Source organism: Oncorhynchus nerka, linkage group LG20, assembly GCF_034236695.1.
Source record: "Oncorhynchus nerka isolate Pitt River linkage group LG20, Oner_Uvic_2.0, whole genome shotgun sequence".
In the NCBI taxonomy this organism is placed as follows: domain Eukaryota; kingdom Metazoa; phylum Chordata; class Actinopteri; order Salmoniformes; family Salmonidae; genus Oncorhynchus; species Oncorhynchus nerka.
The window spans coordinates 36,815,613-36,837,826 of record NC_088415.1 but is presented as its reverse complement, the minus strand read 5'-3'; the positions used below and the strand labels follow the sequence as shown (position 1 = coordinate 36,837,826).

General features: G+C 42.8%; 2 protein-coding genes across 2 annotated transcripts in view; both read left to right on the top strand.

Annotated features, from left to right (window-relative positions):
- Positions 1-8,233, top strand: part of LOC115102430 (inactive dipeptidyl peptidase 10-like) — a 39,754-nt gene extending 31,521 nt beyond the window's left edge. The window contains exons 19-25 of the mRNA XM_029622368.2: positions 3,810-3,876; positions 4,178-4,372; positions 4,476-4,530; positions 4,679-4,778; positions 4,873-4,931; positions 6,918-6,990; positions 7,133-8,233. Of these exons, the coding sequence (XP_029478228.1) occupies positions 3,810-3,876; positions 4,178-4,372; positions 4,476-4,530; positions 4,679-4,778; positions 4,873-4,931; positions 6,918-6,990; positions 7,133-7,356 (773 nt within the window). The 3' untranslated portion in view covers positions 7,357-8,233. The remainder of the gene's footprint in view (positions 1-3,809; positions 3,877-4,177; positions 4,373-4,475; positions 4,531-4,678; positions 4,779-4,872; positions 4,932-6,917; positions 6,991-7,132) is intronic.
- Positions 8,234-8,771: 538 nt separating this feature from the next.
- LOC115102427 (citrate synthase, mitochondrial-like) lies at positions 8,772-20,664 on the top strand. The gene is made up of 11 exons (XM_029622366.2): positions 8,772-8,943; positions 11,330-11,377; positions 11,692-11,799; positions 12,333-12,398; positions 12,790-12,921; positions 13,289-13,477; positions 14,092-14,294; positions 16,154-16,283; positions 16,491-16,592; positions 16,842-17,051; positions 17,301-20,664. The coding sequence occupies exons 1-11, from the start codon at positions 8,779-8,781 to the stop codon at positions 17,472-17,474; spliced, it is 1,527 nt and encodes a 508-aa protein (XP_029478226.2). The 5' UTR covers positions 8,772-8,778; the 3' UTR covers positions 17,475-20,664.
- The last annotated feature ends 1,550 nt before the right edge of the window (positions 20,665-22,214 follow it).

Sequence of the window (22,214 nt, the reverse complement as noted above, 5' to 3'; positions counted from 1 at the left end):
GTTGTCAAAACAGAAAAGAATTTGATGGTTAAAAATAAAGTAATACGTACTCACGTGCCCCTAGTGGATGGTATTGAAGGCCTCTCCTGACATCCTGGGGACCAGGACAAGCATTGAATTCTGAAGTCTTATCTGCTGTGATCTTGCTGCAACTACAGGAGGTACAAGGCACGACAAGGTGCAACAAGTGAATGTGTGGTGCGGAAACATGAAATCGGGGGTGAATAGCGACTGCTATGGGTTTTTTCTGATGTTTATACTGGTCACACTGGTCACAGTAAACAGTGCGGTAGTCTTTTCAACCTTTTACTGAGCAAAAGATTTGTTCATAAAGGAAACAGACGCCTGGCTCAAATAGAAGCCTGTCTCTAAAAAGCACCAGTTGTGTTCAGTGATTGAAGCAAATAAACACCCTGGCTATTAGATGAAGTTTGAACATATATCTCTCTATACACTACTTGACCAAAAGTATGTGGACACCTGTTCGTCAAACATCTCATTCCAAAATCATGGGCATTAATATTGTGTTGATCCCCCCTTTGCTGCTATAACAGGTTCCACTCATCTGGGAAGGCTTTTACTAGATGTTGGAACATTGCTGCGGGAACTTGCTTCCATTCAGCCACCAAGAGCATTAGTGAGTTTGGGCACGGATGTTGGGCGATTAGGCCAGTCGGCATTCCGTTTCATCCCAAAGATGTTCAATTAGGTTGAAGCCAGGGCTTTGTGCACTTCAAGTTTTTCCACACTGATCTCGACAAACCATTTCTGTATGGACCGCTCTTTGTGCACAGGGACATGTGTCATGCTGAAACAGGAAAGGGCTTCCCCAAACTGTTGCCACAAAGTTGGAAACACAGATTTGTCTAGAATCTCTTTGAATGCTGTAGCGTTAAGATTTCCCTTCACTGAAACTAAGGGGCCTAGCCCGAACCATGAAAAACAACCACAGACCGTTATTCCTCCTCCACCCAGTTTTACATTTGGCACTAAGTATTGGGGCAGATAGCGTTCTCCTGGCACTCGCCAAACCCAGATTAGTTCGTCGGACTGCCAGATGGGGAAGCGTGACTCATACAGCTGGCTGATTATATGATGTACAGGCAGGATAGAACAGCGTCGTCTGGCAAGACCGGTCTATGTATTTTTGTAAACAACAGCTGGTGCACAATATCTAAGGAAGTCTTGAGCCATTGCTCTCCTGAGGTAGAGTTTCTCAGGATAAGCTGCAGACCACACTACCTACCGAGAGAGTTTTCATCTATATTATTTGTAGCTGTTACCACATGTTAAATGTGCAACCAGAGGGAAAAGAACTCTGGACAACCTATACTCCACACACAGAGACGCATACAAAGCTCTCCCTCGTCCTCCATTTGGCAAATCTGACCATAATTCTATTCTCCTAATTCCGGGCCTAATCGCCCAACATCCGTGCCCAAACTCACTAACTCCTAATTCCGGTTTTCAAGCAAAAATTAAAGCAGGAAGCACCGGTGACGGGATCAATAAAGAAGTGGTCAGAAGAAGCAGATGCTAAGCTACAGGACTGTTTTGCTAGCACAGACTGGAATATGTTCCGGGATTCCTCCAATGGCATTGAGGAGTACACCACATCTGTCATTGACTTCATCAATAAATGCATCGATGACGTCGTCCCCACAGTGACCGTACATACAGTACATACCCCAAACAGAAACCATGGAGTACAATTACAACGCAATGAGGGTCCCCAGTCCGGGGTCAGCGACTACGGTCCACGCACCAGAGGTGCCACCAAAGTGGTGGGAGCCAGGGGCGGAGGGGGTCTGCGTCCTGCACCAGAGCCACCGCGGGAATGGAGATGCCCACCAGGACCCTCCACCTTTAAAGTCAGGTTTTGCGGCCTCACGCCCTGGCCATAGAGAGGCTTTTATTCTCTAATTTGGGTAGGCCAGGGTGTGACTAGGGTGGGCATTCTAGTTTCTTTATTTCTATTTTTTTTGTTTCTATGTTTTGGCCTGGTATGGTTCTCAATCAGGGACAGCTGTCTATCGATGTCTCTGATTGGGAATCCTACTTAGGCAGCCTTTTTCCCGTAGTATTTTGTGGGTAGTTATCTTTGTTAAGTGGCACTATAGCCCTAGTAAGCTTCACGGTCGTTTCTTTGTTTCTTGTTTTGTGGGCGACATTTACATAAATAAAGGAAAATGTACGCTCACCCCGCTGCATCTTGGTCCGATCATTTCCACGACGACGCCCGTGACAGTGAGAATGCTATTCATTGACTACAGCTCAGCATTCAACACCATAGTGGCCTCAAAGCTCATCAATAAGCTAAGGACCCTGGGGCTTAACACCTCCCTCTGCAACTCGATTCTGGACTTCCTGAATTTGCCGATGACACAACAGTTGTTGGCCTGATCACCGACAACATGAGACAGCCTATAGGGAGGAGGTCAGAGACCTGGCCGTGTGGTGCCAGGATAACAACCTACCCCTCAACGTGATCAAGACAAAGGAGATGAGTGTGGACTACAGAAAAAAAGAGGACCAAGCATGCCCCCATTCTCATCGATGGGGCTGCAGTGGAGCAGGTTGAGAGCTTCAAGTTCCTTGGTGTCCACATCACCAACGAACTAACATGGTCCAAGCACACCATGACAGTCGTGAAGCGGGCACGACAAAACCTATTCCCCCTCAGGAGACTGAAAATATTTGGCATGGGTCCTCAGATCCACATAAGGTTCTACAGCTGCACCATCGAGAGCATCCTGACTGGTTGCATCACTGCCTGGTATGGCAACTGCTCGGCCTCCAACCGCAAGGCATTACAGAGGGTAGTGCGAACAGCCCAGTACATCACTGGGGCCAAGCTTCCTGCCATCCAGGACCTCTATACCAGGCGGTGTCAGAGAAAGGCCCTGAAAATTGTCAAAGAGTCCAGCCACCCTAGTCATAGACTGTCGTCTCTGCTACCACACGGCAAGCGGAACCGGAGCGCCAAGTCTAGGTCCAAGAGGCTTCTAAACACCTTCTACCCCCAAGCCATAAGACTCCTGAACATCTAGTCAAACTGGCTACCCAGACTATTCAGGGTACTATTTCAGGAAGCTGCCAGTTGAGGACAGGTGTCTGTTTCTCAAATTAGACACTTGTCCTCATGCTCAGTTGTGCATCGAGGCCTCCCACTCCTCTTTCTGTTCTACAATATTTACAGCGCCAGTTTGCGCTGTTCTGTGAAGGGAGTAGTACATAGCGTTGTACGACATCTTCAGTTTCTTGGCAATTCCTCGCATGGAATAGCCTTCATTTCTCAGAACAAGAATAGACTGACGAGTTTCAGAAGAAAGTGATTTGTTTCTGGCCATTTTGAGCCTGTAATTGAACCCACAAATGCTGATGATCCAGATACTCAACTAGTCTAAAACAGGCCAGTTGTATTGCTTCTTTAAATCAGGACAACCGTTTTCAGCTGTGCTAACATAATTGCAAAAGGGTTTTCTAATGATCAATTAGCCTTTGAAAATTATAAACTTGGATTAGCTAACACAACATGCCATTAGAACACAGGAGTGATGGTTTATGATAATGGCCCCTGATTGCCTTTGTAGATAGTTTCCAGCTACAATAGTCATTTACAACATTAACAATGTCTACACTGTATTTCTGATCAATTTGATGTTATTTTAATGGGGAAAAAATGTGATTTTCTTTCAAAAACAAGGACATTTCTAAGTGACCCCAAGCTGTTGAACGGTAGCGTATGTATATATTGTATATTTCAGCTGAGATTGAGTGTGGGCCCACCTTTGTTTGTTTTCATTTAGATCTGCACCTGAAGCTGTCTATGCCCCAGAGGTATGAGGCCAAGCTGCTCCCTCTCCTCATCATTGTGTAAGTTAGTATGCATTATAAATTAAGCTCATCAATGGTGTTATAACATGCTAATGGAATTGTATTAAGCCTCATAACATGAGCCAATATCAAGGATTCACCTTTACAGTTTTGCGGCCTATTACGTAAATTTGAACAGACATTGATTTCCCCATTGTTGACCAACAGGCTAAACCACTAATTGACTTGTTTGGCTTCCACATCCCATTTACAATCTCTAAACCCCTGCCCTTTGCTCAGTCCTTCCAAATTGACATTTTTGTCCAAACCAGCTCACCCTGTTCCTCTTGTTGTCATGCAGGGATGGAGTTCCAGGCAGTCAGTCGGTGACGGAGGAGTTTGCTATGGAATGGCCCGAGGTGCTCGCTAGTACTCATGACGTGGCCTTAGCCTGGGTGGATGGAAGGAGTGGCGTCGGCTGGGGGCAGAAGATCAGCAGTGTGGATCCCCGCAAGCTCAGCTCCCTCAGAGTCAAAGATCAACTAGGAGTCGTGGAGTTAGTTACCAACCTACAATGTTATGGGCCTTGATTATATATACTAAAAATGGTTACATAATGTACATATTAACTATGATGTTTTTTGTTTGGCCCACCACAGGTGGTTGATGCAATTGCCTTACATTGATGATCGGCGGATTGCCCTGTATGGCAAGGTTACTTTGTTTACTAAGAAAACATTTAAACAATGTTATCTGGTCATCTGACCAAGTGCACACATCGGTTCCATATACTGTACATAATGTTGCAAAAGCATAAATCGTAAGTATTTTTGTTTTATGTTGCTCATGTTATTCTCTACAGGCATTTGGTGGTTATTTATCCCTCAAGATGCTAGCTGCATCTGACCAGCTGTTTAAATGTGCAGTCGCTGTTGCTCCCATAACAGACTTCAAACTCTACAGTGAGTGAAGACCATATCATTATAACAATTAGTGTCAAACCTACTAGCACAGAACAGCCATTCATTCTGAGCACACTTGTTCTACCATTTATAGATGCTGCCTTTTCAGAGCGGTATCTAGGTCCCCCAGCTACGGAGGAGCACACATACTTGGTGAGGATCATCTTTACCCACAAACACCAATATGCTTTTTATTAAATAACATTTTACCTTTATTTAACTCGGCAAGTCAGTTCAGAACAAATTCTTATTTACAATGACGGCCTACCCCGGCCAAACCTGGACCTTGCGCCGCCCTCTGGGACTTCCAATCACGACCGGATGTGATACAACCCTACTTACAAACCCTTAACCAACAATGCAGTTTTAAGAAAATATAGTTAGGAAATGATTTACTAAATAAAAAGTGACACAATAAAATAATAATAATGAGGCTATATACAGGGGGTACAGGTACCGAGTCAATGTGCAGGGGTACAGGTTAGTCGAGGTAATTTGTACATGTAGGTAGGGGTAAAGTGACTATGCATAAACAGCGAGTATCAGCAGTGTAAAAACTCCCAAGTTCTTACACTGCTGGGGGCTCCTGAGTGGTGCAGCGGTCTAAGGTACTGCATCTCAGTGCTAGAGGCGTCACTACAGAGCCTGGTTCGATTCCAGGCTGTATCACAAACTGCTGTTATTGGGAGTCCCATAGGGTGGTGCACAATTTGCCCAGCGTCATCCAGGTTAGGGTTTGGCCTTGGTAGGCTGTCATTGTAAATAAGAGTTTGTTCTAAACTGACTTGCCTTTTTAAATAAATCAAAATAACAAAATAACAAAGGGGGGGTAGGGGTGTCAATGCAAGTAGTTCTGGTGGCCATTTGATTAATTGTTCAATCAATCAATCAATCAAATGTATTTATAAAGCCCTTTTTACATCAGCCGATGTCACAAAGTGCTATACAGAAACCCAGCCTAAAACCCCAAACATCAAGCAATGCAGCACCCCAGAGGGGTGGCCAGTCCTCTTCTGGCTGTGCAAGGGTAAAGATGTAAAGATTATAACAGTACATGATGTTCAAACGTTCACAGATGACCAGCAGGGTCAAATAATAATAATCACAGTGGTTGTCGAGGGTGCAACAGGTCAGCACCTCAGGAGTAAATGTCAGTTGGCTTTTCATAGCCGATCATAGCCGATCATTCAGAGTTAGAGACAGCAGGTGCGGTAGAGAGAGACAGTTGAAAACAGCAGGCCCGGGACAAGGTAGCACGCCCGGTGAACAGGTCAGTGTTCCATAGCCACAGGCAGAACAGTTGAAACTGGAGCAGCAGCAGGTGGACCCGGGACAGCAGGTGGACTGGGGACAGCAAGGAGTCATCAGGCCAGGTAGTCCTGAGGCATGGTCCTAGGGCTCAGGTCCTTCGAGAGAAAAGAGAGAGAGAGTTAGAGGGAGCATACTTAAATTCACACAGGAAACCGGATAAGACAGCAGAGACAGCAAGGGCGGTTTGTCGCTCCTGTGCCTTTCCGTTCACCTTCACACCCCTAGGCCAGACTACACTCAATCATAGGACCTACTGAAGAGATGAGTCTTCAATAAAGACTTAAAGGTTGAGACAGAGTATGCGTCTCTCACATGGATAGGCAGACGATTCCATAAAAATGAAGCTCTATAGGAGAAAGCCCTGCCTCCAACTGTTTGCTTGGAAATTCTAGGGACAATAAGGATGCCTGCATCTTGGGACCGTAGCGTACGTGTAGGTATGTATGGCAGAGATGGGTAGGAGCAAGCCCATGTAATGCTTTGTAGGTTAGCAGTAAAACCTTGAAATCAGCCCTAGCCTTAACAGGAAGCCAGTGTAGAGAGGCTGGCACTGGAGTAATATGATCAATTTTTTTGGTTCTAGTCAAGATTCTAGCAGCCGTGTTTAGTACTAACTGAAGTTTATTTAGTGTTTTATCCGGGTAGCCGGAAAGTAGAGCATTGCAGGAGTCTAATCTAGAAGTGACAAAATCAGTTTCAGATTTTTGCAATGTTTACGTAGAAGGATAAAAGCTGTCCTTGAAACAGTCTTGATATGTTTGTCAAAAGAGAGATCAGGGTCCAGAGTAATGTTATAATGTCCTTCCTGTCTCTGTTGTGACCCCTCAGACGGCCTCTGTATTGGAAGATGTTCACAAGCTTAAAGATGAGAACTTCCTCTTACTACATGGGACTGCAGACGGTGAGACTTTGCTTTGCTTTTAACATCTACATTTGTCCATGTTTTTTCAGAAATATTAAATTCTACTGATGAATACCTGACCTGCTTACTTGATAATTTGTGTTATTGTGTCTCGTGTGTTTGTGTGGCTTTGGGCATGCAGCACGGGTTCACTTCCAGCACAGTGCGGAGCTCCTGAGCCGTCTGGTGAAGGTTGAGGCCAACTACTCCTTGCAGCTGTACCCAGACGAGGGCCACACCCTGAGAGAGCAGCGTAGCATCCAGCATTTTCAACAGACCCTGGTGCACTACCTCCAGACCTGCCTGAGACATAACCCCCTCCTGGCCTCCATAGAGGAGCCAGATGAGGATGAGGAGGACGACTAAGTACTCCCACCTCTGGTACTGAAGAGACATACTGAGAAGTGAGGACTACTCTCCTATGCATTACCCCAGGTCAGACTACTACTAGACACTAGTCTCTTCCCACAGCAAGAACACCAGAGTGGCGATGGACCAAGAATATCAGATCACAGCTGAGCCTACTGTACCACTTATGAGTAACTTTGGGAATATAGCATTTATTTTGTTGTGCTGTTTGAATTGAGTCTGCGCTGATTGTTTACATTGTGTTGATCCATTATCAAAGAAGTGACCGTGGCCAGGTCTTAATGTTGATTCTACATAATGTTTACAAAATAATCTAAACATGCATGTCGTAATGGCTGCATGAAGTAAAGTGGTTTACTATTCTTTTATGTTTTGTTATCCTGCAGATCCTAATTTGGTTCAAATCAGCCTGTTATGCTGTTATGTAATGCATATACAGAAGGGGCCTACTGTCACTCTAAATGTGCCAAATACATTATATGTTTACAAGCCTATTCATTCACCATGCAAACTCTGAGATGTATCCAATCTTGCAGATGTTATAGACTTTGTATTTCCCATGCTTTTTGCATGATTCTTTTCAAAAGTTGTATTTGGTAACTTTGGATGGATACAATCAGAATGAGCAAACCCAACAAAATATAAAAGCACATTTCTTGGACATCTATTTCAGAAGTTAGTTATGTTTTTCTTTATTTAATTTGATAGTCATGTATACTTTGTTGTTCATTCTATTGTGTACTGCAACACCTCCCAATCAAAGCCATGGAACATCCATGGTGCACTGCATGTAGTCTGTTTGCAATTGAATGCCCGACTTGAAATGTTTCCTTTTTGTTTGTTTGACTAAACCCTTACAATAAAGAATCAAGTCCTTGTTAGCAATATTGTTTAGTGAGTTTCCTGGAAAAGCTCCCCATCACTGACGGCTTTGGAGAGGACAAGTGGAGCCTCAGCCAAAGTACCAGGTTTGAAATAGTGAACTGTCTGTTGTGTCACGCAGAATTTCTTGCAACTGTCTCGTTGGTGCCAGGTGCTTTTACCCTACCCTCCCTAAACCCCAACAGCCGTAACCCATAGATTTGGCAAGAATATGGCTGTGCATTTTCCCCATATTGCTTATATGTATCCAATTCATTCAGATCTACACCTGGAGTTTATATGGTCCTGTCCAGAAACATCCCCTGACCATACTTGAAATGACAGTTTTACCACGGAGTTTCTCTACCATCTTTGGTTTTACTCTGACTCAATTAATTTAAATTGTGTGACAGACTGAAACGGAAACGTGTTCTCAAACATACCCCAGTTTTCCGTCTGCCTTATCCAATCGTTTCGATTGATAGAGACACACGAGTCTCAACTGACGAATCAGGTTACATTTCGTTACAACCACCATCCAATCAACGATACGCCTACATGCGGGCCCCAATCCATCTTCAACCTTCAGTAGTGCATTTTCTGTCGGGGCACCTTCAACCATTGACTTTCGGAAATACAATAAATTATATTTTCTCCACAGACACCATGTCCTTTCTGACTACAGGTATCAGCAGGTTAGCTCCAAGACTCCTTAATTCAAAGGTAAGTCGAGGCAGAGAACATATCCCAAGTAGGGTGGACGCGTCAGTGTTAGCTGTAACTATAGTAGTTTGCTTGCATTTCAACTAACGTTAGCTAGCTAGTTATAGTTATATTTTCGCCAGGAAAAATGTTGGTTGTTATTTTCAAGCACATTCATGTACGCTAGTAGTGGCTACAAATTGCCACACAGTTTTGGTGCTTGGCAACGATGGTCCTCTTTCTTGTAAACGATTTTTGTGTTGGCACTAGCGCGTTTCGTCAGTTTGTTAAGGTTATCTGCGAGCTAGTCAGTTGACACAGGAGATGGCACATGCTAGTTAGCTACGATTAGATCGCCTGAGGAGGGTCATGTTTGACAGTTATGTGTCTATCCTCTCACATGGAATTAAGTTGAACTGCACGCTTGAATAATCCAAAATCTTTACTATTTCTTATAGCTAGCTACTATTACTGCCAACAGTGGCAAGTTAATTGGCTGGCTAGTCAACATCCACATCTTCTTATTCCCTTCATTTGACCTTCAGCCCTAACATGTCCATTCATCGCTATTAGCCAACACAACAGCAACTTTCTAGGTTTGTTCATTTCCAGGTGTTGTATTATTGCTACGTCTCTCCATCTTGCTAGCAATGTAGCAAGAATGGTAAAAATGGTTTCCACGAGTTCATTCGACTCTGGGGAAGTAGATAAAGGGCCTCATGGCCAAAATCCCGAAGTGTCCCTTTAATTTAGATATCTAATATCTAATAAGTCTATGCCTGTGTCACGCTTAAGAACACACATTGATTAGAATTCTGTCTTGTGTTTGTTTCATAGAGGTCCGTATTGATTCCTGGGTGCCACTGCTACCTTCCTGGTTAGGCGTCAGATTGTAACCTACAGTACTGCTTAATCAATTAGCCTCCTGCCAGATATTTCTATTGCCAAGACAGATGACACATCACAATAATCCCCTTCTTTGGACTGTGCACCTTCAACTCCTCCGACAGAGATGATGCCTCAGGATTTTGTTTCAGAACTTTGTACAGAGTGGACATTCCTTGTCAATTATCTGAGCATTGCAGTTAGGAATCTTTGAAATGTCTTTGATTTACCAGAACCTGTCATTATATCAGCTTGAATTTGATGTTCAGGGACTGTCATTTGAGGGAATTTGTAGGATATTTCAGTATGACTCCCAGTAGGCCTATCCAAGGGAATATATTATCCATTAAAGCAGACCACTTCAAATGTTACATGTTGTAATTAGACCTATGCATAGTGATTTAAGACGGTGCTTGCCCATTAAGAAACTTGGTTGCATTTCTTCCTAGTTCCTTTGTCAGCGTTGTCTTTTAAAGGTTTGTTGGCTAGCCTGTTCAATACCTTGTCTATTTCAGTTCTGCCAGATGGTCCTCTTATCCCTTCTCCAATCTCTTTTTGTGCGTTCTCTGCCAAGGATTCCTTGTCCTCCTGACTGTCATCCATGATTGTGCTACTATTTAAAAAGGCAGATCCTGCTTGTTTCCTTCGGCACAGACAGTGGGTCAGATGGCTTGCATACAGAGCAGTCCTTCTCAGATACTCCACACAGGCCTCTTTTAGATTTTTCTATGGTTGATGTTGGATTGTAGCTGAAGTTTTTGCGTAAAGCCACAGGTGATGTTAAATCAGTAAGGATGTTGATTGCCCTATCTATAATCCAGGAATGGCACTGCTCTGGAGTTAGATATCTAGGCCAGGGCTCATCAACTACATTCAGTGGCGGGCCAATTTATTATTTTTGTTCTCGAGCGGATGGTCAGGGGGCCGGAACATAATTACATATCTCTCTATTATGCGTGGGAATACTTTGTAACAGATTTCCCTAATTAAAATAGCTTGGGGATGTTTTGCAGGTGTTTTTACAGTCTTTTAATGTCCAACAATAAAAATATGAACTTGGGGGGGAAATAAAATTACTTGTGGCCCAAATTCTGCCCGTGGGACAACAGTTGGAGAACCCTTATTTTGTATTTAACGAGGCAAGTCCGTTAAGAACAAATTCTTATACAATGACTGCCTACACCGGCCAAATCCGGACGACACTGGGCCAATTGTGCGCCACACTATGGGACTCCCAATCACGGCCGGTTGTGATACAGCCTGGATTCGAACCAGGTTGTTTGTAGTGACGCCTCTAGCACTGCAATGCAGTGCCTTAGCCTATATCCCAAGTGGCGCAGCGGTCTAACTGAGGAGCAGCAAGCAATCAGGATTTCATGATACTGTCAGCTCAATGACTCAATTAGGCCTAGTTTTAGTAGATGCAGGTATTACAGTTTGGAAATTGGAAAGCAGACAACTCTGGTTTTTGACCATATATACTCAGGCTGATGTTTTCTGATACTTGCATTTTCCTCTGCAGAATGTCACCTGCATCCTTGTGGCGTCCAGACATGCCAGCTCCTCAACAGTAAGCACTATCAGACTACCTCTTCAAGAGAACTCATCAATTTGCCCTTTATTATCATCATTGTTAATAAAGCATGATGTTAATCTGTTTTAATAGGGGTTGACAAAAAGAGATAGTTTCTCTCTCTGTCATTATGTACCATGCGGAGAACTTTATAAGCCAGTGTCTTTCATGTGAATGTTTTGGATCTAATGTTTGTTTGACTAACACAAAAGTTCACTAGGCTCTCTGTAGTTGTCTTTTTATATAGGCTGTTTTTGAATTGACGTAATTTTTGACTGAGCTTTTAGTGAGACATGTCTGTGTTTTTGCAGAATCTAAAGGATGTTCTAACAGACCTTATTCCAAAAGAACAAAGTAGGATCAAGAGCTTCAAACAGCAGTATGGAAAAACCAACATTGGATCGATCACTGTTGATATGGTAAGTAACTGACCCATATTCAGTAACTCAGAACCTGATGTTGGTAAAACCATACAAGAGAATCAGAAAGGCTTTTGATGTAGAAATAAACCACATACAGATCAGAGAAACCATGGTATAACCGTTTTCTAAATTCCACCAGATTGGGTCTGATGTTGCCCCTCAGCCATCTCCCTTTTAGCATACTAGAGGTCATGTGATGTCACATGTCTAAGCCAGTTCCCTGCCAGCTGAGCACAGTCATAGCTGAGTCACAGCTCTTGCCTCACACACCATTTATCACTGCAGGCTCACTCCAGGGTCACACACACCTCCGCTTTGCCTGTGTCATCCACGCATGTTTATCATTCACATGACCTCTTCACCCTTATTATGCCTTTGAAGAATGCAGAAGGATTAGGGTCATGGTTCATCTGATTCCTTACGCATTTGATTTTAGAGACGCATGCTATTTCTGGACTGGTCAAAGAGCAAATCAGTCTAGCCTTAATTGAGCTTTCTGTACCGAATGTAATTTGTGTGTTGTTTTACAGGTCTATGGTGGGATGAGGGGCATGAAGGGTCTGGTGTACGAGACCTCAGTGCTGGATCCTGATGAGGTGTGTTTCCTGTCCTCACAACACACACAATCCATTAAACAGTAACATCCACAGAATAATTGAAGTGTTGACGCTGAGCACCATTAAGCTTTGTGTGTAAGCCATATAGGCATTTATCTAAATTGCTTCTGATTACATGCATTGAATTGTAAAATAAATTGGTGTCAATGGAAGTGTTATCTCACTGGTCCTCCAGTAACCTCAGCTGGTGGCAGTTAAGAGTCCTAGAATGTTAAGATATTCCAAATAATTCTGTTGATAAAGCTGCATTTGCAGTAACTACTGCCCCTTTGTTGTGGTTTGTTGTGCCATCATTTTAGACTACGCTCATTTGCCATATATAATGACTATATTAAGCATGACTCCTTGTACGTCCTGTTCCTTTCATTAGGGAATCCGTTTCCGGGGCTACAGCATTCCGGAGTGTCAGCAGCTGTTGCCCAAGGCTCCAGGAGGTCAGGAGCCACTGCCTGAGGGCCTCTTTTGGCTGCTGGTCACAGGACAGGTCCCCACAGAGGAACAGGTGTGAAGGGGCTAACACTGGATGGGCTAGGGTTAGAATGGGAGGATTGTCTGCTCAAATAAAAAAAAATATAATATATATATATATATACAAAGATGACCAACTTTTTAAAATTTGCTTCCTTGTAGTGAAACAGAGAACTGTATTCAGAAAAACTACCAGAAGTAGTGTTTGCTGCAGCACTGTCTTGAAGCCACCTTAAGAGGTCTAATTTGACCCTCATATGTCTCAGCTAGAGGAATTTCCTATGTTATTACATACTACAAGCAAGTTATTTTATGGTTTAGGAGGAAGGCATGACAACAATCGAGTTTTACTTTTTGTTCCTGATGACTCACATAATCCTATTTGCATCCCAACTTTTCAGGTGAGCTGGTTGTCCAAAGAATGGGCTAAGCGGGCAGCACTCCCCTCCCACGTGGTCACCATGCTAGATAACTTCCCCACCAACCTGCACCCCATGTCCCAGTTCAGTGCTGCCATCACAGCTCTGAACAGCGAGAGCAGCTTTGCCCGGGCCTACTCTGAGGGCGTCAACAAGGCCAAGTACTGGGAGGTGAGTCACACACACAGAATCTTCACAGACCTAGTATTTGACATTTTTCAAATACTTTGGCTGTGTCTTGATTGAGCTTGCCTAGCAAAATGAATAACAATAGTCCCGAAGGTGTAAACTTCGCACATCTGGCCCTCTAGGCGGGCTAAAGCTGACGATCAAAGTACTTGAAAAATGTAAAATACCATTTTAAAACCCAGGTTTGCATTCATTACACTACAATGCAGTACAGTCAGGTGTGGGTAAATACATTAAAGCAGAGGGTGATGCTGGATGGATGAGTCATCCTCACTAAAGTGCTTTTCAAGTGTCTGTTCATTCTTTAATGGCAAATGTTAACATGCACACCAGGTCTCCCTTGAAAAAGAGCATATATTTTCCTCAACTTCCTGGTTAGAATAAGAGGCTAAAATAAATCAGCACCGTTTCTTGCGGGGTGCAAGGAATTACATCCCTAGAATTCGACAGACAGTCTAGAAAAAGCTCACAGACCGAAACGTCAACAGAAAATAACTACACTTACAGAAGTAATTGTGTGATTTATCATGTCGTTCAGTTAGATCCTGTGGGAGATAGTCTACTGACTGTTGATTAAACTACCTACTCTATTCCAGTTCATCTATGAGGACTCCATGGACTTGATTGCCAAGTTGCCGTGTGTTGCTGCTAAGATCTACCGTAACCTGTACCGTGAGGGCAGCAGCATTGGCGCCATCGACTCCAACCTGGACTGGTCCGCTAACTTCGCCAACATGCTGGGCTACAGCGACTCTGCTGAGTTCACTGAACTAATGAGGCTCTACCTTACCATCCACAGGTATTGTACTATGGGCCAGTTTCAGATTAAGCTGAAGAATTTCCATTTGAAATAGGTTATTTTTTTCAGGACTAGGTTGAAATTGTCTGGGAAACCAGTCTTAAGGACGTACATTTCAACCATTATTACCATCTAGGTGTATTTGGGCCATTGATGGAGCCAAAAATGAACGCACGCCAAATGCGGGTAGATTTTGGCATTGGCGGGTAAAGATGTCTATTTCACCAGCCATGTTGGAGGGTGGTGTGCTCAGGGTTCCACAGTGAAGCGTTTCACGTAAAATAGAGTAAGAAGTTAAGTATGAGCTCATTTAGCTGTTTTCAAAGTGTTTGTCCTTTTGTTTCATGGCTGGCAGCTAATCACACAAAGAACTACGAATCCTATAATGTATATCCCACTTAACGCAGCAACACTGCCTGGTTGGGAAGCTGTGCGCACTGAAGATGAATTTTTAGAAGAGCTTCTCGTGAAAGTTGGTCTAATTTACTAAAGTCTACTAAAGGGAGTGTTTCTCGGCTATTTACATTGTTTTGTTCAATAGCGAGGTTGTTTTTCAATGTTTGAGTTTGCTTCAACTGCTAGCGAAGACACATCGGCTACTAGTCCGACGATCTCACAGGCACGCTGTGACTGACGACTCGAGTTTAAATCTTACTCCACAGACACTAGGATGCCATAATCCAGCACCCCATTGTGACGTGCTGTAGATACGTGGCTCTGAGACCACCATCAGTGAGGGGACACAGCCCCGAATGCTTACCTCCCCACAATTCCCAACCAGCGCGTCTCCGGTACGCGTCCTCTATTCAAATCAAATCAAATCAAGCTTTATTCATACAGCACATTTCAGACATGGAATGCTAGACAATGTGCTTCACAGGGGGAAAAAATATTAAAAGAATGAAAATCAAAACGGATATATTTACTACACAACAAACATAAGATTAAAAAACAAACGGAATAACAATAAAAAACGAATTTGAATGTGGTGACGGTTGGAGAAATGACTTGAGATGTGCTGAGAATTTTGAAGGGTATGAATGCCAACGGTCCAATATTCAAGAACATTGCTGTGCGTAGGCATACATGTGTTGGGACTATGATAGAGCTTCAAGTGGCTCCAAATGCCACGGTAACCCCCGCCCTTAAAGGGGTAGCTGAACATTTTTGTCTTATTAAATGTATATTTTAGTCATTTTAGCACACACTCTTATCCTGAGCGACGTACAGTTAGTGCAATCATCTTAAGAAAGCTAGGTGGGACAACCACATATCTGAGTCATAGTAAGTATATTTTTCCACAATAAAGTATCTTTCAGCAAGGTCAGTGCTAGTAGGGGGGGAGAAGTCAGAGCTTTTAATTTTTAAATGTATTTATATATTTTGGTTAAAAGGCTCTGGTCACTTCTTACTAGTAATACATTTTATTGTTTTAGAAACATTACTAAGCATGTTCATTTTTGGCAACAAAAACCTGCCACAGTGGTTAGTGAACCAAAAAGTTAGTTTCAGGCCCTGGTCATTGAAACGTGCTATACAAAACCCATGTATTCATATTAGAATTAACCATTATGTCATTGATTTATTTGACTTTTGGGGGGGGCAGCCATTTTGTCTATTAAATTCTGACATTGAAGGATAGAGAATTGTGCAACCCTCAAATGTATGTTCTCTGCCCTCTAGTGTTCATATATTGCACTTGACAGGACAACAATTCTTTGTTAGACACAATTAAAAATTGTGTCTTGGATAAATCTGTATTTGAATATAGGTCTGTAAAAACGTTAGTAATTTACTGTCAATTCCAATTTTGTGATGAATAACATAGTAACCAACTGTCTCTGGGGTTCCTGTTTTAGTGACCACGAGGGAGGTAACGTCAGTGCCCACACCAGTCACCTGGTGGGCAGTGCTCTCTCTGACCCTTACCTCTCCTTCAGTGCTGCTCTGAATGGGCTGGCTGGACCTCTGCATGGGCTGGCCAACCAGGTCTGTCAACCCTGTCCTCTGCTCCACTAGAATTTACATACTCTTGACTCACTGACCTGCTCTCTCTTGGAGTCATGAGTGGATAGATGGATAGACATGATCCTTATAAACATCATAAGCAGTCATTGAGTGGCATTATAATAGTATTTCTGTTTTAGCCTTGCTGAGGTTATTAGTGTTTCTCATGTTTCTCTGTGTGCCCTGTAGGAGGTGCTGGTGTGGCTGACGGCCCTGCAGAAGGAGATGGGAGGGGAGGTGTCTGATGAGAAGATGAGGGATTACATCTGGAACACACTCAAGTCTGGCAGGGTAAGAGATGGGTCAAAACATTTGGCTTCACTACTATGACACATATTGCCTTACCCACCAGTGACCATAACAGCCTTATGAGGCCATATGGCATCACTAGTGTGGTTTTCAGTTCCATAAAGTATTTGCAAGAAGTAATCCCATGTTGTGCTTCTCGGTTTCAAACATCCCTTGCGTTAAGGACCAGTTAACCCGGAGAGAAGGGTAAACCTTGCTAATCACCCTTCACACCCTCTCTCACCCCCATAGGTGGTGCCAGGCTATGGGCATGCTGTCCTGAGGAAGACTGACCCCAGGTACCAATGCCAGCAGGAGTTTGCCTTCAAGCACCTTCCCAACGACCCCATGTTCAAACTGGTGCACCAGCTCTACAAGATTGTGCCCCCAGTACTGCTGGAGCAGGGCAAGGCCAAGAACCCCTGGCCCAATGTCGACGCACACAGTGGAGTGCTGCTGCAGGTGAGAGAGATGTGTTCTCCTTAACAATGTCCTATTGTACTGCATATATTGTCATGTAATACAGATCCGTTTTTTTGGACCACCTTGAATTTGTAAGTGGGCTGTTTGACTGGTCAGTGTTAGCCAGATGTGTTTTAATCAAAAGCATCACAGCACATATTAGAACCTGTGAGTTCAGCCTTTCAATCATCACTGACCTCTGCAACAAACATTTGACCTCTCCCTGACCTCTCTCCTTCTCTGCTACAGTACTATGGGATGACGGAGATGAACTACTACACTGTGCTGTTTGGTGTGTCCCGAGCTCTGGGTGTGTTGGCCCAACTTATCTGGAGCCGAGCCCTGGGCTTCCCTCTGGAGCGCCCCAAGTCCATGAGCACAGACGGACTCATGACCCTGGTGGGGGCCAATAAGTCCGGCTGAAGAAGATGAGGGGGAGGAAATACCGTGTGCAAGTGACGCGTTCCTACATCATACTTCCGTGTTCATGTCCCTGGTCTTTTGAATGGGCTTCAAGATTATATCATCAAATTCGTTAAAACAACCATTGCGCTACATTTTTGCTCATTTGAAGACCATTCAAAAAGCCTAGAAAAGTTTTTTTTTTAAACTACAAGGCTACTTGTCGCGTCACTTGCATGGCGTATTTCAAATTAAAGCTGACCTTGCCCCCATCCCCATGGAAGAGATTCAAAGAGACAGTACACTTTAAAAAAAAAATAATCCAAAAAGGGCTTCTTAATATTTACATGATTTAGCGCAGGCACGTGCACAGATAGAAGTCAACCTATGCCCAGCTCTTGTCCCTTGGCCCTCCCACTCGCCAAGTGCCCTTTTGGGTTGTGGTATAATTTTATTTTTTTGTATAAAGTTTTGTTCTGAACCCATTGCCCGCAAGTCGGTGTGACGTTGTCAAGTTCACCCACCCCGTCTGTTGGTTGCCCCTGATGGTCTGCCCTGTACAGAGCTTGCGCATGCCAGGTTGCACCCAGACTGCCCTGTACTGAGATTGTGTATGCTGGTCTCCAAACATGCATGGCTTGAGATGTGTTCACCGGTCGAGTGTGTGTAAATGTCAACAGTACTACCGCAGCAGCATAACATTTTGATTAACATCATCAATATTCTGTCTGGTTGGCTGATACGTGCAGCAGAGAGAGGCAAAAAGACGGAGAAGAACGGTTGCATCAACGACCCTCGCTCCGACCCAACTCCATCCCTTCCTCAGTCGGCAGCAACACAGGCAGTCTAGACGCTAGCTAATCACCATATACAAAAATATCCACAAAAGCCACTAGCCAGCCATAGATCTTGAGTTAGAAGATAATTAATATTATATTACATTATTATTTAAGAGCATTGAAGATAAATCACAATCATTAAACAATGGAGCTAGCTAACCAGCAGGTCAATCAATGATCTGCTGACAACTCACCCTCTTTTCCCCATGTCAATCAGGAGGCACTGTAACTAGCTTCCTTACAATATGTGATGAGTGAGTGTTTTGCAAAAATTAATGTCTATGCTCAGATTTGGTAAAATGTTCACTACAGAGGCAGTTGGCATGTTCAGAATTTTAAAATGTGAATTATGAGTTGTTTTTTTGGTGGGGGGGGCACTTGCCCCCTGAAAGGTCTGTGCATGGCCCTGATTTAGTGTGATACTGTGTTAGGTAGGTAATCATGTATACACTTCACCTGCCTAGAAATTACAACTATAATTTATTTCCAGTGTTCTCTAACCCCATGCCTCTGGTAATGTGGCCTGGACTGTCCCACCTCGGTATTAGTTTCCACCTACCTCTGTTCCTCAGACTCAAGCCACTTACAGTACAGTAGGCCAATGCAGTCTGCTGGCATCTCATCCCCATGTGCCTGTGAGGACTGGGCTGCACCAACTGATTGAAGATGTTAAGGGGCTTAAGTCGTATGCAATCCAACCTGATGGCTCTGTTTTACCATTGTTTCACTCTGAGCAGTTTGATTTCCAGGCTACATAAAACATGTAATATTATGTGGGGGAATTAGAGATCACAAATGGTCATCAATTGAGATTTCACTTGAGTATGTCTTACATCTATATTTAACTTGAGTGGTAGTTTGACATCAAACATTTTTGCTAACTTAGTAAGGATGCAAGTAACTTTTAATTTGAGTCACATTTTTCTGCTGATGTTTGCTGAAGCGTCAATATTGTCTGGAAAGTCTTGCCTAATCTGAACCAACAGGGAAATATATTTTTTGTTGTTGCCTGAAACCCTCACCACGTTTCTCTATGCAATTTCTCCCTGACTACTCTAGCAGTAGCTACACTCCAGTAAAGGAAAAAGGTTCAACCTTGTAAAAGTATCTAACTTCTTTTGAAGATGTTTAATATATCCAAGGAAGAATGCAAATCAGTAAAAAAAATAATATATATATTAAAAAAGGTACTGCCCCTTTAAATCTTTTTGTCTCACCAGATTCCCTGACTTCAATGGATTTAACCTTGAACACACCTCTGATCAAAATAACCTTTTTTTTTTTGTTGTCATTCAACTTGTTTTACATTATTTCCTTTCATTTTCTGTCTGGGCATCTTTTGAAATGTAGGATTGATATGTGTAGGTAGGAGCATATGATCGAAAACCTTTGGTTGTAACCTGGAGTACCCAAAGGCCTGATAGTAATGGCATAGACTTATATATTTGGAGGATTGAGAGAAGGACATGGTGTTCTGCTTTTTAGTATGTGCTTGAACATAAGTATGCAGCCAAGAAGAGCTTTTTATCTGTTGTGGTCCTGTCTAATTTTGGAGTATAATGTATGTTGTTAATTATGCGCCAGAAGAGTGCTTCAGTGATTTGAGCTGCTACTCCAAAATAGAAATAGGAAAACCTCTTTTGATTTAGTCCTTTTTTATTGGAGGTTTTGGGTGTTGACTGAATAACCATGTAATGTATAGAAAGGATAATCCTATAGTGGGTACATCATTTGTAGTTTTATTTATACTTTGTATATAGTTATAAATATGTATAGCTTGAATGTATGAGCTCCTACGCAACCATATTGCTCAGTCATACAGCTGTGTGACTTCCAACCAACCTCACTCATCACCATATTTCAGTTTTGAAAGTTACTCTTACAATGAAGTAGATGTACGTACTCTGGCTGTCTTGTAAATAAATCTATTGCCCATTTGTATGGGCTTCTGCTGCTGCTAAGTGGATGTTTGCTTTGACTGATTCAAGCTGGCTCTCAGGCCCATAGCAGCAGTTGGTCCATAGCAGCTTTCCTTGCCTGCTTCAATATAGGATTATCAACACTCCATCTTGTGTCGCATCAGTGGGACCCTGCTCACTTGAAAAACTAAATAATCCATGTTTGACTTTTACTTCAATTTTATATGCCTTGCTTTTGTCTCTTGGGTTTCACATTTTTCAGTTTTTTTTTATTTTCTTAGTTTGTCTTGTGGAACATCTGGTTGTTTCTGATCAAAGCAGGTGTAGGAGACTGAAACCAGGGAAGAGCCATTGAAGTTGGATGCATTTGGGAAACTATAGCTGGATAGGTCAAATGGGAGAAAGGAGCCGAGGACAACAAAAATGGAAAACCAATAAATGAGTTTAATAACACTTGGTGTTATGTGTTTGTTTTTACTTGTGTGTAAAGAGGTTGGAAACTGACTAGCTTTATTCAATAACAGATGGAAAATTCCAAAGTCACTGGTAATCCATTCTTGGATGACTGTACATGATAGGATTTTGATAGTCTGGGATTTCTAGGTGTTGAAATGAAGGAATATACTGTGCATGTAGAAGCACACACAACCAGCCGGTTTACCATAAGGACAGTGTCAAATCTGCCCAGCAAGTCTCAGCTCTGCCTCTGAAGAACTGCAGTCATGAGACCAGCCAGAGGACAATGTTACACACACTGAAACAACCAATTAGTGTCAACCGCTGTTGCATAAGGCCCAACTGTAGTCATGAGGCTCTGTTTACAAGGCTAGATAGCTGAATTATTAACAAGGAAGTGGGGCTTTTAGTGAACTTTATTTCATGTCCTCAACAATCAATTGATATTGTTCTGGTTAGGTGAAGCAATATGCAAGTAATTGTTTTTCTTATTTTGTGATTTGAGTGTCATGGATATGATGGTTTACGGGAGATTTGTAATAATAGGAAAATAGGTCTTTTAACTATCTCCTCTCTGTGTCGTTATTAATAACTGGCCCAGATACCAACACCCTGCTCTCGTTGCTTGCGCTTTGGTTTCCTTTTGAAAAGGCCGCATCACACCCACCCCTGCACGTCCCTTGCTACATAGCGACAAACCAAGGCATTCTTAACAAGAGTCCCCACAGCTCTACACCACCTGCCAAAGTTTTCTAACTTGAGCAAATCCCAAAGGTGACCTGAACAGCTTGCTACATGCCACAACTTCTGAAAGCAGTGATTTATGGCTAGATTACATTACACTCCCATGATTCTCAAAAAGTATATAGTCGGGAACAATCCCATTTTATTTTTTTAAACAACTCATTTACGAGTGGTGGAAATATCTTTGGCTCTATAACTACATTGCATGCACACCTATTCCCAATATTCCATTGATAACTCATTTTGTATTGAGCAGTGTCCAGTTGCTCATGGTCAAAACCAGAATTTCTAATGGAAAAGAAAAGCACAGAACACTGTAGTGTTTGCTGTACAACTGATACCATGGCTACAGGTGGAAATGCATACACACTAAAGTATGATTAACAGGCAAAACAACTTTGATCAGCATGCAAAACTCAAACAGCATACTATGCTCATACACTCTATGGGTCTCAACACCCATCTGTGCATTATTGCTCACTTAGAACTAATTGAAATGATAAGTAATGGTAGGCCTAATTATGAATACAGTAGGATGATTCATTCCACCTCCTCCATTTACAATACACACAACATGCACAGAAATGCAATTGCCTTACATTCACACACACTTAATAGTTTCATTTTCCATATCCAGTCTCTTACAGCTCACTGATAAGAAAGGACTGGGTAAATTAATGCAATATGGCATCAACACCTAGCTTTGTGGCTTGTACTACATTGCTTCTACTTGTCAAGTGCAATTAGATTAAAAAGCAGTACTACTACCTGTGTTTGATGCCAGAGACTGGATAAAGACAGGA

Coding starts and splice junctions, on each gene's coding strand:
- LOC115102427 (XM_029622366.2), top strand. CDS start 8,779: ATGCGGGCCCCAATCCATCTTCAACCTTCAGTAGTGCATTTTCTGTCG. Junction 12,399..12,789: donor CAGTGCTGGATCCTGATGAG/GTGTGTTTCCTG, acceptor TCCTTTCATTAG/GGAATCCGTTTCCGGGGCTA. Junction 13,478..14,091: donor ACAAGGCCAAGTACTGGGAG/GTGAGTCACACA, acceptor ACTCTATTCCAG/TTCATCTATGAGGACTCCAT.